This window comes from Homalodisca vitripennis, chromosome 3, assembly GCF_021130785.1.
Source record: "Homalodisca vitripennis isolate AUS2020 chromosome 3, UT_GWSS_2.1, whole genome shotgun sequence".
NCBI lineage: Eukaryota > Metazoa > Arthropoda > Insecta > Hemiptera > Cicadellidae > Homalodisca > Homalodisca vitripennis.
The window spans coordinates 115,463,425-115,476,303 of NC_060209.1; the positions used below are offsets into that span (position 1 = coordinate 115,463,425).

General features: G+C 31.0%; 1 protein-coding gene across 1 annotated transcript in view; it reads left to right on the plus strand.

The window, feature by feature from the left end:
• The window catches only part of LOC124357358 (diphthine--ammonia ligase), a 32,877-nt gene extending 25,680 nt beyond the window's left edge, over window positions 1-7,197 (plus strand). Inside the window, exon 7 of the mRNA XM_046809079.1 lies at window positions 6,380-7,197. Coding sequence (XP_046665035.1) covers window positions 6,380-6,684 — 305 coding nt within the window. The 3' untranslated portion in view covers window positions 6,685-7,197. The remainder of the gene's footprint in view (window positions 1-6,379) is intronic.
• The last annotated feature ends 5,682 nt before the right edge of the window (window positions 7,198-12,879 follow it).

A 12,879-nucleotide genomic window follows, 5' to 3' on the forward strand; every position in this document is an offset into this window, starting at 1 on the left:
ACCATTGGCCTTGACGCTAGATAAATAAGTGTGTTTTTTTTACTGCTATTATCAGCTGTTGACGGGCTAATAAAGCAGATTAAAAGGATATGTACTCGAGTAGAGAGATAGTTGCCTAATGGTAGGTCTGTTGTTGCAGTTGAGGTACCTGATGACTTGTGTTACACTAAGACTGTATTTGTGTAGGCAATGAAATTACTTGCGGATTTATATTTTGGTGCATTTTAATTATTGTAACTACATTTTATACTAAAACATAACAATTATTATTAGAAAATCTTAGGTATTGTGTTTTGTTAAATATGAAACAATATTACTTGATTAAAACATTTAGGACATTTATTACACATCACTACAAAGCTTACCTTCTTCTCTATTTGGAAAAAATTTAAGAATTTCAAAAAGTATTTACAAAAAAATTCCAAAATAATACGACAGAATTTTGTAACAAACTTCTATATTTTTCAAATTCAAAATGTGTTGTACTATTTCTTTTTCAGCCAAGGCTTAAAAATTTACATTTACCTAATAAAACATTGTTATTTGGTATTACTATGATATACCATTATTTGGGTCTGTATTTAGAGCAATATTTTATATAGATCTATCAAAAACCATTGTACTTTTTGTCAATTAGCTACTTTTTTTGAATAATTATAATGATATATACATGTTATATATTTTACACAATGTTTCATATCTTCTTTTTTGGATAATACATTCTGCATATTTTGGATTTTTCAAAAAACATTTTCATACACAACGAAGGAATTTGATATTTGTGGTTTTGTGTTAAAATTGCTCATCAACCACTAATTTTTTCAAGTTAATTTTTTTGTATGAATTTTAATGTTTTTTCCAGTTTAACCCTTTGAGTGCCACGGGTATTTTCCGAAGGCATATGCATAAAGTGCCACGCTGTTTTTCGCATATTTGTAAGCTTTTGGGAAAAAAGCTGTTGTAAAATAACTACCATACAGATTTCCACCATTTTTTTGTTTTTTTTTCTTATTAAATGCAGAATATGATACATATCGTTAAAAATAAAATTTGATTTATAAAAATAGTTGTTTACTTTTGTGTAAAAAGTTAAGTTTCAACCTACTTTGTGTTTATACGGTATTTTTAAACATTTTTTAAAATTATACCATGATAAAGGCCATATGTTTCTAAATAAAATCCATGTGTAATATCTTATTCTAGAATTTTAAAAACATGGCATTATATGTATTAACAAAATGCTGCCCGGTACCGACTTTTTATAAACTGTACTTCATTTGTCAGAGTTTAGAAATTACTTAGTAATGATGTAGTTTTCCCAATAAATCTAATAAAACATTAATACAACACAAATAAATATGATTAGTAAATTTAGAAACAAATACTTGCTAACATATTTACATAAAAGTTTACATTTACTAAATAATAACCCTAATAATATTTACACTGAAAATTCACGTTTTTTTCGCTTGAACACAACTCAAATCATACATTACGTTTGTAAAGAAATACAGTAAAATACTGTATAAGTTATTATTTTATATTGTATTTACTCAAATGCTTGGTTATCAGCACATAAACAACAAGAAAGGCCGTTACGCAACACGGTACTCGTCCTCTACGTCGCGTGACTGGAAGACAGAATCATCGTACAGGTACTTATCACAGCCCACTATTTTTGGACGAGTTTTCCTTATCAGAGATCAAAATAAACTTCATTATACGTTCCTTCTTCCATAATGAATCGAAAAATACTCGATGAGTCATACTTCCTATCTCCAAATCGTCTCCAAATAGACACACGAATGGCCTGACATTTTCGAATAATGAAACGTTGTTCTTATAGTTTTTTATTTAATTGATTGTCGTAATAACTTGTAAATTCCAATATAGGTTAAATAAAGTCAGTTGTTTTTAATACTGTAATTTATTTTGTCCCCGATAAGGAAAACTCGTCCAAAAATAGTGGTTTCTTGATAAGTACCCAAACAACATAAGTTTCACAGATAAAATAGTAGAGAAACAACATAAAACTCGTATTTATTGATAGTTTGGAACCTATTGAATACAGCCGTCTTATTATTTGGCCAAAATAATCTTGTACTATATAAAATGTTATCGAAATACGAAACGTCAAAATTGGCGACGCTGGCACTTTATGCACTTTTCGTACCGTCAAAATTAGCGACGTTGTGGCACTCAAAGGGTTAATATTCATATTCTATATACTTTGGTAAAGATAAATATATGTATATATATATACACAGAGTGGCGCATATGTCGGTTCCCCCAGAATAGAAATTTAAAGGCGTTATAGGTCAATTGAATAAAACACTTTTAGGGAAGAAAACAAATTCATTATATGCATATTACCATACAGTGTTATAGCAATTGTTAAATGTCCACCTTGATTTTGTATACACTTCATACAATGACTGAGAACAAAATCACAAATTTTTTGCAATAAAGGTTTACTGATATTAACAAAATCAAGATTTTGCGGTTTTGAAGGATACACAGTCTCCTTTATAATACCACACAATGAAAAATGACATGGGGTCAGGTCTGGCGAGCGCACAGGCCAATCAATTGTACCACGGCGACCAATCCATTCATTAAATGCATTATTTAAAAAATCTCAAACTTGGATACCAAAATGTGCTGGGGCACCATCAAGTTGCCAGATGAGTGAATGAATATTGAAGACAGAATTGTTTCTGAGCTCGGGAACTACTACTTCTTGCAGCAACCATAAGTAATTTTCTGAGTTAACATTTCCTTGAAGAAAATAAGGACCAATCAGCGCAGTACTCGAAATATCTCCCCATACCATAACACCAGGGACATTGAGTTCTGTTTGGATTACGTTATGAGAATTTACATCCGACCAGTACACGCAGTTATGCTGATTAACGCATCCATTTAGTTTGAAACATGCTTCATCACACCATATACTGTCGAGTGGGTATTGCGACACCTGGATATTTATCACTAAATTCTTCAATTATTATAGCAGTATTTTAATCATGCTTCCGCCACAACTGAAGGATGTACGTTCGTTGGGTTGTAAACATTTAAAAAACGCACACAAACAAATAACAGATGCAGAGTGTCACTTTACACTAGCCACTGGAACAGAAAACAATGAACTTACTTTGTGTTGCTTCCAACTTAACATTGTTACCACTCTATCGAAACAAAATATCCCAATTTATGGGGAAACTGACATATGTATATCTTGTGTGCGTGTGTATGTCACTGAACTCCTCCTAAACGACTGGACCAATTTTGACAAAATTTTGTGTGTGTGTTGAAGGGCATTCGAGAATGGTTTAGATTTACAACTCTGTCCAATTTTAATTGTTTAATTAATGTTTTATTTATAAATTGTTGTTGATTTTGGAATGTTTTACCTTCGATCCGGCAGGCTGCGCTACGACACGTAATACAAAGTGAACTGATACTTAACAGCTGTTAATACTTTCAGCTGAAGTTCATCAAAGAGGCAGAAACATTTGTTTACATTTAAATTTTAGAAAATATTAAATTACTGTAAAGTGCTTGCTCAGTAGTGTAATGCAGAATACAAAGACGAAGTTATTATCTAATTTTAAATCTAGATTACACCAATGATCAATAAACCATCTAATGCAATGGAAATACTATTTAAACGCTGTTTTAAAAACTACCTTATTGACAAAGCTGTGAATGTTTGCACATAAGGTAATTGAATCTGGTTAGATCGAAAGTAAATTAAGAGCCGAAAGAAGGCACTTTATGATCAAAGTTAGTTTTTGTTGGTATAAATTTTCTTGATTGGGGCACAAGGCAAACTCTACAATAATACTGGAAATATCTTAGACAGAAAATGAATTTAAACAGACAGAATTTGATTCTTTATAACCAAATTACTTTATCGAGACTTTTCTATACAAAGAAAGTGTCCTGAATGATTTAACAACGCTTAGCAAAAACCACGAAAGACAGAGGCAAGAAATGTGTTACATACCTTCATTTTGAGCTATAGAGGCTCACGAAGGAATGACTATCAATTATCTCAAGAGAATGATCCGGGTTCGAGTCCTGGTGGAGCAAGTACTTTTTGTGATTTAATGTTTGTTAAAATTAAATTTGGGTATTGCCATCTATACAAATTTAATATAAATAAAAGTCTTTTGACAGGTATTTGGTCTTCCGATCATATGTTAGTTTGGTTATTTAAACGCATATGTGACAGATATGGTAAAATACAAAATAATTGAATCGTAAAAAGTAGGGGCTCTGTGGTGTAATGGCTGCACATTCACCCTCCGGCGGAGCAAGTACTTTTTGTGATTCAATGTTTATTGAAATTATATATATACAACTATGGCATATCAACAGCATATTGTTAACTTTATAGCGTATTACTTTGTTAACATGATCTATTAAAATATACACTCCAAATCCATCATATGACGTGATAGCTTATTTTTTACAACAAAATGCATAATTAATTTTTGCCATTAATTAGTGGCCAACAAAAACACAGCAGAGCAGTAGTTCGTTCTATTTCCCACAGATTACATGGGAGTCAATTGTATGCTAAACCATAACACCCATCAACATCATTATAGGAATTCCTGCCTTTTCTTTCAGCATTGTTGTAACATTGTGCCTTTTATGTGACCATCAGTTTAGCAATTGAATGTTTATTTCAATGAATAGACATAAGTGTATTCCTATAAAAATATTGCATTTTTTTAATGAATTCGTGTGAAAATGGAGTTTGGTTGGAACTGTTTGTGTTACAAAGTGATAAAAGTAGAAGGAGAATGTTTGATTAGTGAAGGAGATGGTGACTTAATGTATGATTCTGATGCAAACATGTTTGATGATGACGAAAATGAAGCTAACAGTTTTGACTCTTTGGGATATGTTTGAGATATAACAGTTGATACATTTTTTCCCACATAGCAGGGAAAGCTAATAAATATGCTTACACTAATTTACAAAAAGAAATTATTATTTCTCAAAATTAAAGCACTGGGTTGAAACCATCCCAGAAAAAAATATACTGTTTCTTGGCTCTTAGTATGATCATGCAGCACAACAAAAGGAACTCTATAAAACAATGCTAGAGTATTGATCTACAGAGAGTACTAGAATTCAAAATTTATTTAACTACTTTTAGTCGAGACGGGACTTTGTTGTTATTATGTATGATACACTTTGAATGTCTTGTCTGCAACAACATAAGAAGAGGAAAGACATTTCATATTGGGCATTCATCCGTGTTTTGCTGTGTACCACACACAAAAAATTATAATTTTGATTACTACCTATTTAGAACGTGTTAGTGGCAAAAATAAACTCTTTTATACATATTTACAACATCAACTATGAAAAAAGTTCTTACTCTATTCATGTATAATAAGCAAAAGCCCATACTCATTTACTGTAGGTTCCATCCCAAGTCATATGATGTGATTAATTCTTCAAAGGTTAAGCTGAGCCATTTAAATAAAATAATTACTATTACACAATCACTAGGCTGTAAAATTTAATGAATTAGCCTATTTAAATATTATGTTATTAGAGAGTTAACACGTAGTACTTTATGAAGAATATCAACTAACATACTGCTCCAAGCTCACATTGTATTTATTGATTTTATTAGTCATAGTAGAAAATAAGATTCAGTGTGCACTGTTGATTAATATTACTTAATAGGTCTATACTTGAGACAGACGACATATGCAATTTAGATCATAATGTATTTAAAAACTCTATGATATTCTTTTGCTTTTTTTAAATTTATTTCTTGAACGCGTAGCATTCAAATCTCTTTTATTCTGTATACGATGCTGCCATCATGCACGTTATCTTTTAGGCTCATTGTTTCTCCTTTCTCCTCCTACGAACAGAGGTTTCTTTTCTTCATAACTATCATTCAGTACGTCAAAAACAATTTCTTTGTCTGTAAAAACTATGTTTTAATTTGAACCGTCTTATCCAGGTTACTGGACTACTTGAGGTATTTCAGAGATTCTAGGAAAATTATGGTTTAAGTCATGTGTTTTGGAAAATCACAAGTTAAAAGAATGAGCTAAATTGGGTCTAAAATGCTTTTAGATGACTCTCTTGTTGAATTTAAACTTACTAACTTATATTTATTTGATTTGATTATAATAGTTCAAGAATTTTAAGCTTTAAACTGAACAAGACTAGTGTAAAATAGCAAAACATTTTGACAGTGAACAAAATTCCGTATTTGTTGAGATATTGCCTGATTTGATTTTGATATCCAACAATCTACAAAAACTTTTTTTGTTGATACAGTTTTTGTTAAAAACCATATCATCAAATGAGAATGCTCATGAACTCTTATGTTAAATAGGTAGTTCAGCATCGAACCCATCTCTTAGTCAGACACGACCACGGGAAGAGCCACTTACAGAAGCTGAGCTCAAGGCTGTACTGGAGTATACTCTGGTGCGACTTTACCGTGGTGATCCACAACCCACATCACGTGTATGCGCGCTGCGTGCCTTGCGCCGCGTAGGCTATGGCCCTACCTCTGGTGCTATACACTCTGCCCTAGCCCAGCTATCAGATTACCAAGTGGTTCCCACTATACTACCAGTTTGCCAGCTCAATCATCCCAACATCTTCCTGAGTCTTTGGGCGCTCCGACATCAGTAGGTTACTGTCCACTAAACTATTTGTCTATAGTTGTTATAAACTATATTATAATAAGAGTATCAAACCATTAACTCGGTAACACGAGAGAATGTCATGTCATTTATTATAATACTATTAAATAGAATTTTATTTATTTTTTGAGTTTTTACAAAAAAGATTTGTAAGTATTTTAGGTGGAAATGCAGAAATATTTTTAAACGAGTATACGTACATCTACAGACTTATAGTTTGAATTTATTTACTAATTATTTAGTTAATTAAATTAGCCAGTAAACTGGATTTATATTTTAACTATTCTATTTTTAATTTACTACCATGAAATATAACTTTTGTTACTGATTTTACTCTTGAATAACTTCAATTACATTGTTTACATTGTTACTGCTTCAATTTTCATTTAAAATTAAGAGCATAGATAGACATACCATTCTTGTCTCTGTTAAATACAGTGTCTCAATAAAATATATACTCATTTGAATTATTGTATTGAATAAAATAAAGCATTTCATCTCATGTGTGTTGTTTTGAATTTTAAGCTAGAATTGTTGTCACCATAAATAATTTATTTTAATCATATTGTTTGTATTAATTTATCACTCGCCTACCAATATATAATATTAATATGTAATTTATAATTAACTTGTTAGACCTGGTAAATTTATGGAGCACTTTTCAGTTATGTGTAGATTAGTGTCAGTCCATCAATTAATCTATTGGTTTTAATTATTACACACTGGTTCTAAAACTTTCATAAACCATCCAAGTAGATCATCCTCACCTTTTTAACTAGATAAGCTTCAACTTTTTGATTCTATCTTCTTCAAAAATTGTTTCATATCTTAACAATTTATAACCTCCTGAGTATAAAAGCGCCCAAGTTACGTTTTGTGTGTATGTGTATAGGGTGTTCACAAAAGGGAGTCACAAACTTATGTGGCTGATAGTACTCTTGATTCCAAACAAAAATATTCTATATAAATAGGTAGAGAAATTTGTTGTTTAGCCGCCAGGCACCATTTAGTATTTCTTATTAACAATTATTATGTTTACTATTTTATAACAGTTTGAACGGTACTTTTTCATCGAAATCCGTCAACAAATAGTTGATACCTCTCAACTGTAACGTGTTTGTTGTTCACAACTTTTTTTTATTTAGTCTTTTTCTTATAATTAATATGACTTGTTCTGATTTTGTTGTAACCTGTCCCAAAACGTATATTCTTTTTCTTGATTGTGGATATTCCATCAGTGAATAATTGAACAGAAGGTTTCACTATTTTTCTTAGGCGGAGACAAACAAGGATGCTCGTTGACCTCATAATACTACCTACTTTATGCCTACCAAAAAGCGTACACGTCTTCTCAAGGACTAGTAGACATCACAAAGAGGCTCATGACAGTCTATAACACTAAACAAAAGTTTAAATAAGAACATTAGTCCCTGAATGTCTCTCCTTTCAGTGGATAAAGCTGTTCCATAGTTCTAAGGGGTACAGCCATGTATGTAAAGCCAAGTCAGTAGTGTAGGAGACGGATTTATACTCAAGTAATGGATAGACGTTCCCCAGCAGAGATCATCTCTGGCTGGTTTATACCTTCAAGTTGAACCTACCACTGGGCACAGCAAAAACTGATGTGTCATTTAAATTTGAGCAACCTTGTGGATGTCCAGGAGCAGCACATCACTAACCGCAAATGTCGAGATTCTGGGGTGCAAGAGTAATTCGATATGTCTAGTCTACTGCAGGAGATGACTGTTGGAGTTTGTAGTGTTCATTCCCTTAAGTGTCTTCTAAGAGGTTCTTGCTAACCTGAACAGAAAGGTGTGCCACTCCCTGCCTGCTTTGGCTAGAGAGGCCGGTTCAGAACTGGCCTCCCCTTCTTTCGAGGGGACATGACTTGAGATCATTGCCCTAAATTCTTCCTCATGGATCTCGATAGGAAGCGGCCTCTACCCCAACCTTACCCATCCAGAATATCCTGTCACTCCAGAAGCAGCACAAAGGTCCTTATAGGACTAGGTGCAATTTATAAGCTTCTTGTCCTAATAGAACAAAAAAAAAAAAATGGATAGACGTTGGCACAGTTTAATATTTTTAGTTTAATAATCCTTAATATTAATATTAAGAGGATTATTGAAGTCTCTTCAGGAACTTGAGCGAGAACCAAGTAATCGTGAGATACTGGCAAACATACTATTTATATTATGATTATAGTAAAGTCATCTGAAAGTTGTAAACCTATGTCAGAGTCAGTGATAAATCTATGCAAAGGGCCGTCACTGCAAAATAAGTGGTTAGGTCTTCTCAATACCAGGTTCTTACAGCCCTTGATTACTTCCAATTGGATAACTATAGGCACAACATAACTGGTATTTGTGAGAGAGTTTAAAACCTGTAGAAGGCTGAGATAGTAGTTTTAATTATATCTTTTTATAGTATAGATTTTTCCATTATAAACTTGTATTGAATTTAAATTATAAATGGTTAGAAATATATTAACATAAATTATATGTTTAACAATCCATTAGTACTGAGACACTAAAATCTAAGTTTCTGAAGAGAAATATTTATGGATTTGAGACGAGTTCCTATTTATAACATAGTTTTAAACTTTATCCCCATGTTAAAAGTGGAGCGGAAGTTATGTGTGTGTGTGGTAGCTAAAGTGCTCTCTGAATTCTGCTTATAGCACCAGAAACATTTAATTCTACTGTAGTGAATTAATGATCAGTATAACTTTATAGGTTATCTCTTGATTACACAAACCATGGAGTATAAAATAAAGAGCAATAAGAGTATAGTCAATATTCAATTAAAAGTCTTTGAAAACATCAGCTGATTGCAACGCTCTCTTGCATTTTAGTCTAGCTCACCAGAGTATCATACACATGGTGCCAATTTGAAATTTATTAATACTACCTAAAACAAGTAAATAATCCTGTTGACTTCGTTTGTAAACAGTCCGCTCAAATTGTTCAATTGTTTTAGAACACCATGGACATACAACACAAAAGTTCTAATAAGTTAAAATAACTAAGAAAACTGAATTTGAAAGTATCATAAATACAGTTTTTAATAAATTAAATTAAACACCAATAAACAGATGATAGTTTGATATTAATATTGCAGTATAAACACTCAACCAATCAAAAATAAGGTACCTCAACTAGCGCTCCTTGTGATGTGGCACCCAACTAGCGGCTATAGCCAAAGAAGGAAAAATCCTTGGCACAGTCACTGTATGTAAGTTATTTAGGCCTGCAACAAACTACTAAATATTTCCACGTGGATGCGGCCTCTCTAGCAAAACTGATTTAACATTCTATCTAATATTTGAAATACCTTTGCTATATCATAAATAAATCAAAATAAAATAAAAGATAGATTATTAAATCGTACACTCAAGATGGTTTAGTACCCAAAACAATGTCTACAGTGTAATAAATGTTTTAAAATGGTTTTAGTTACTCTTTTATATTAATTTTATAACCTTATTTAAATACATAGGACTTCATAAATTAATATTTGTAGTTATGTTTTTGTTTTCCTAGTAATTTCTTAAAGTTCAGTAAAGCCTAACCAGAATTTATAAGCAAAACACATGCAGTAGTACTAATAAGTTCATAAAATATTTTCTCTAAACCCATGCATTTTTGCAGAAAATAAATCAAGGGAAGAACAGGGTGCAGGAAATTCAAGTAAAAAGGTTAAAGGCAGGCAAAGATTGAAACCTATGTGGGTGGGCAATCTATCCAGCTAGTCTGGTCAAAGATGCAGTATTCAAGTGGCCGGAGGTGGGTAACATTTTCAAAAATTCACATCTCAACTTGTATTGGCCATTGTGGCAATTTATCTTTACAAATTAAATCTTCTTTAATTAAGTATTTAAAAACACCTACAATCAGGCATGACCGTACAGTTTAAGTGGAAGGGAAGGTAAACTAAAAATGTACATAATATCATCATGTCACGTATGGTTTTGTTGGAAGGTCTTAATGAGTTCTTAAGTGTTCATTTGTTCATTTTTACAGCAGAAACTGTGTAAGACTGGCAAGATGTGGTACTTAAGAAGGGGTTGGAAAAATTTGTAGAGGTATACGTCTTAATTCTTATATGCAGGTAACTCATAAACAAATTAAGTAATATGCAGCATTAGATTAAAATCTACCTCAGCCAGTAGATTATAACAAAAAGTATTCCTTTATACTTACCATTTTATACATATACCATTTTTGTATTGTATCAATTTCAATAAGTTTCACAGAATCATTGTCTGGGAGATTTCCTAGAGGTTCTTGTAAAATCCTACATTATCAATAACATTATAACTATCAGTAGAGGTTTATATATTTGCCCATTATAGCCCAAGTTTTTCACTTTTCAGTGCCCATAAAACTTGTCACAAATTGTTGTACTTGTAAACTCTTGGTGGTTGGGTTCAAAGTTTTTTAAAATACAATAAAACTATCTAATTATTTGATAATTCAAAAACGGAATATATTTTTTGAGACACTGTATATTCAGGTAGTAATACTAATTTTTTAAGTGTAGCAATTAAAAAAATGCTATTATTTGTTTAAGAAAACAATCATTTCTTTGTTTTTTATTCACTAAAATATTGTGGTATTAATTTTATTGAGTAGCAGGGCAGTAAATGGAAATGAACTTTGTTGTGTAATAAATTTAATAAAATAAATCAGTACACAACCATATAATTGAAAATGTGTATCCACTAGGTTATAAGTTATAAGGTTATAACTTTGGTTACATAGGTACCATGAAAGCTCAGAAAAATATTCTTCAAGAAATCTTTCTAAGATTAATGATTATTCATTCCCTTTTATAAAAAAATACACATTAAAAATGTGCAATAAGAGATGACCTGGTGATTTTTTTTATGACCAGGTTTTTAATAATAGTAAAGTTAATTTCTTGATTATTCATCCTTTGTATTTAACTGTGATATTCTTGAATATCATTTTTATTGTCAACAATCTTAAAATAATAGTGGCCACATTAATTATTTTTCTTGGTGGAAATGTTCATATATTGTGATACAGACATCTAGGATATTTATATTATCTATATTATATCTATAATATTTGTTACCCATTAATTGTTTTTGTAATAATATTACAAATATATTATATTTATTAATTAACCACTGTGACAATACACTTTGTATTTTTGAGTATCAATAATTTTGCAAGCTGATTACTGATAATTTGATAAAATACATTATGATTCAGTTTATTAACAATGAATTATAGTAATTTAAAGTTCATGTTTTGAAAAAAACAAATTTGAGATTGTTGGCCCTTTTAGTGCTACAGCATTGCTATGAGTAATGCCATCATTCAGTCTAAATATGTAGCCTACACACTTCTTGAAATACACTGTAGTTATATAATGGGACTGGGAGTTACATGTTTTTTTTTGGGGGGGGGGGAGTTAACAAAAAAAAACTTCAATGTTAATTTCCCCTCTTTGGAAATCTGTGGACTGACTTTTTCTTAGTTTCATCTTATATTTATAAATTTGGGCAAAATATTTTTTATATTTCTATTCATTATTTTATAATCATCAAAAACTATAAAATTATCCCTCTAAATAAATATTTTATTATCTTTTTTCTAAAGTACTAAATTTATTATTAAAGCTGTTAGTAGCACTCTTGGGTATGACAAGAGTATTAAAAGGGTTACAGCAGTAAAAATTAAAGTGATAGAGGTAATGAACATGCTTATTTAAGAAGACTTATTTTGTTTATTATGACTAGCCAATATGACAGCTTGAAATATAATTACATTGTCTTGGTATTGTATTGTTTTTATCAGTATAATTGTGTAGTATGATTCTTTTTTATCTAAATTATTGTAAAAAGCGAATTTATGTTCTTACTCATTATTATAAGCAATTTTAAAACTGCATAATTTAATACTTTCTAATGTATCTATTCAGCTCTATTACATGAATCTCATCTGTATGAAACATTGCTGTCTTCTTCCTTAAGTGGGTTCATTATCTTTGTCACTTGAGCTTTTACTCTTATAAAATACTTAGAACATATAATGATAACATCCATCAACATGAAAGATATAAAAAGGAAACAAAAATCTTTAAAGATATATATATTAAAATTTTAGTCTTCTGTGATATATTTTGTACCCAACACTCAACTTCATTTTTGAAT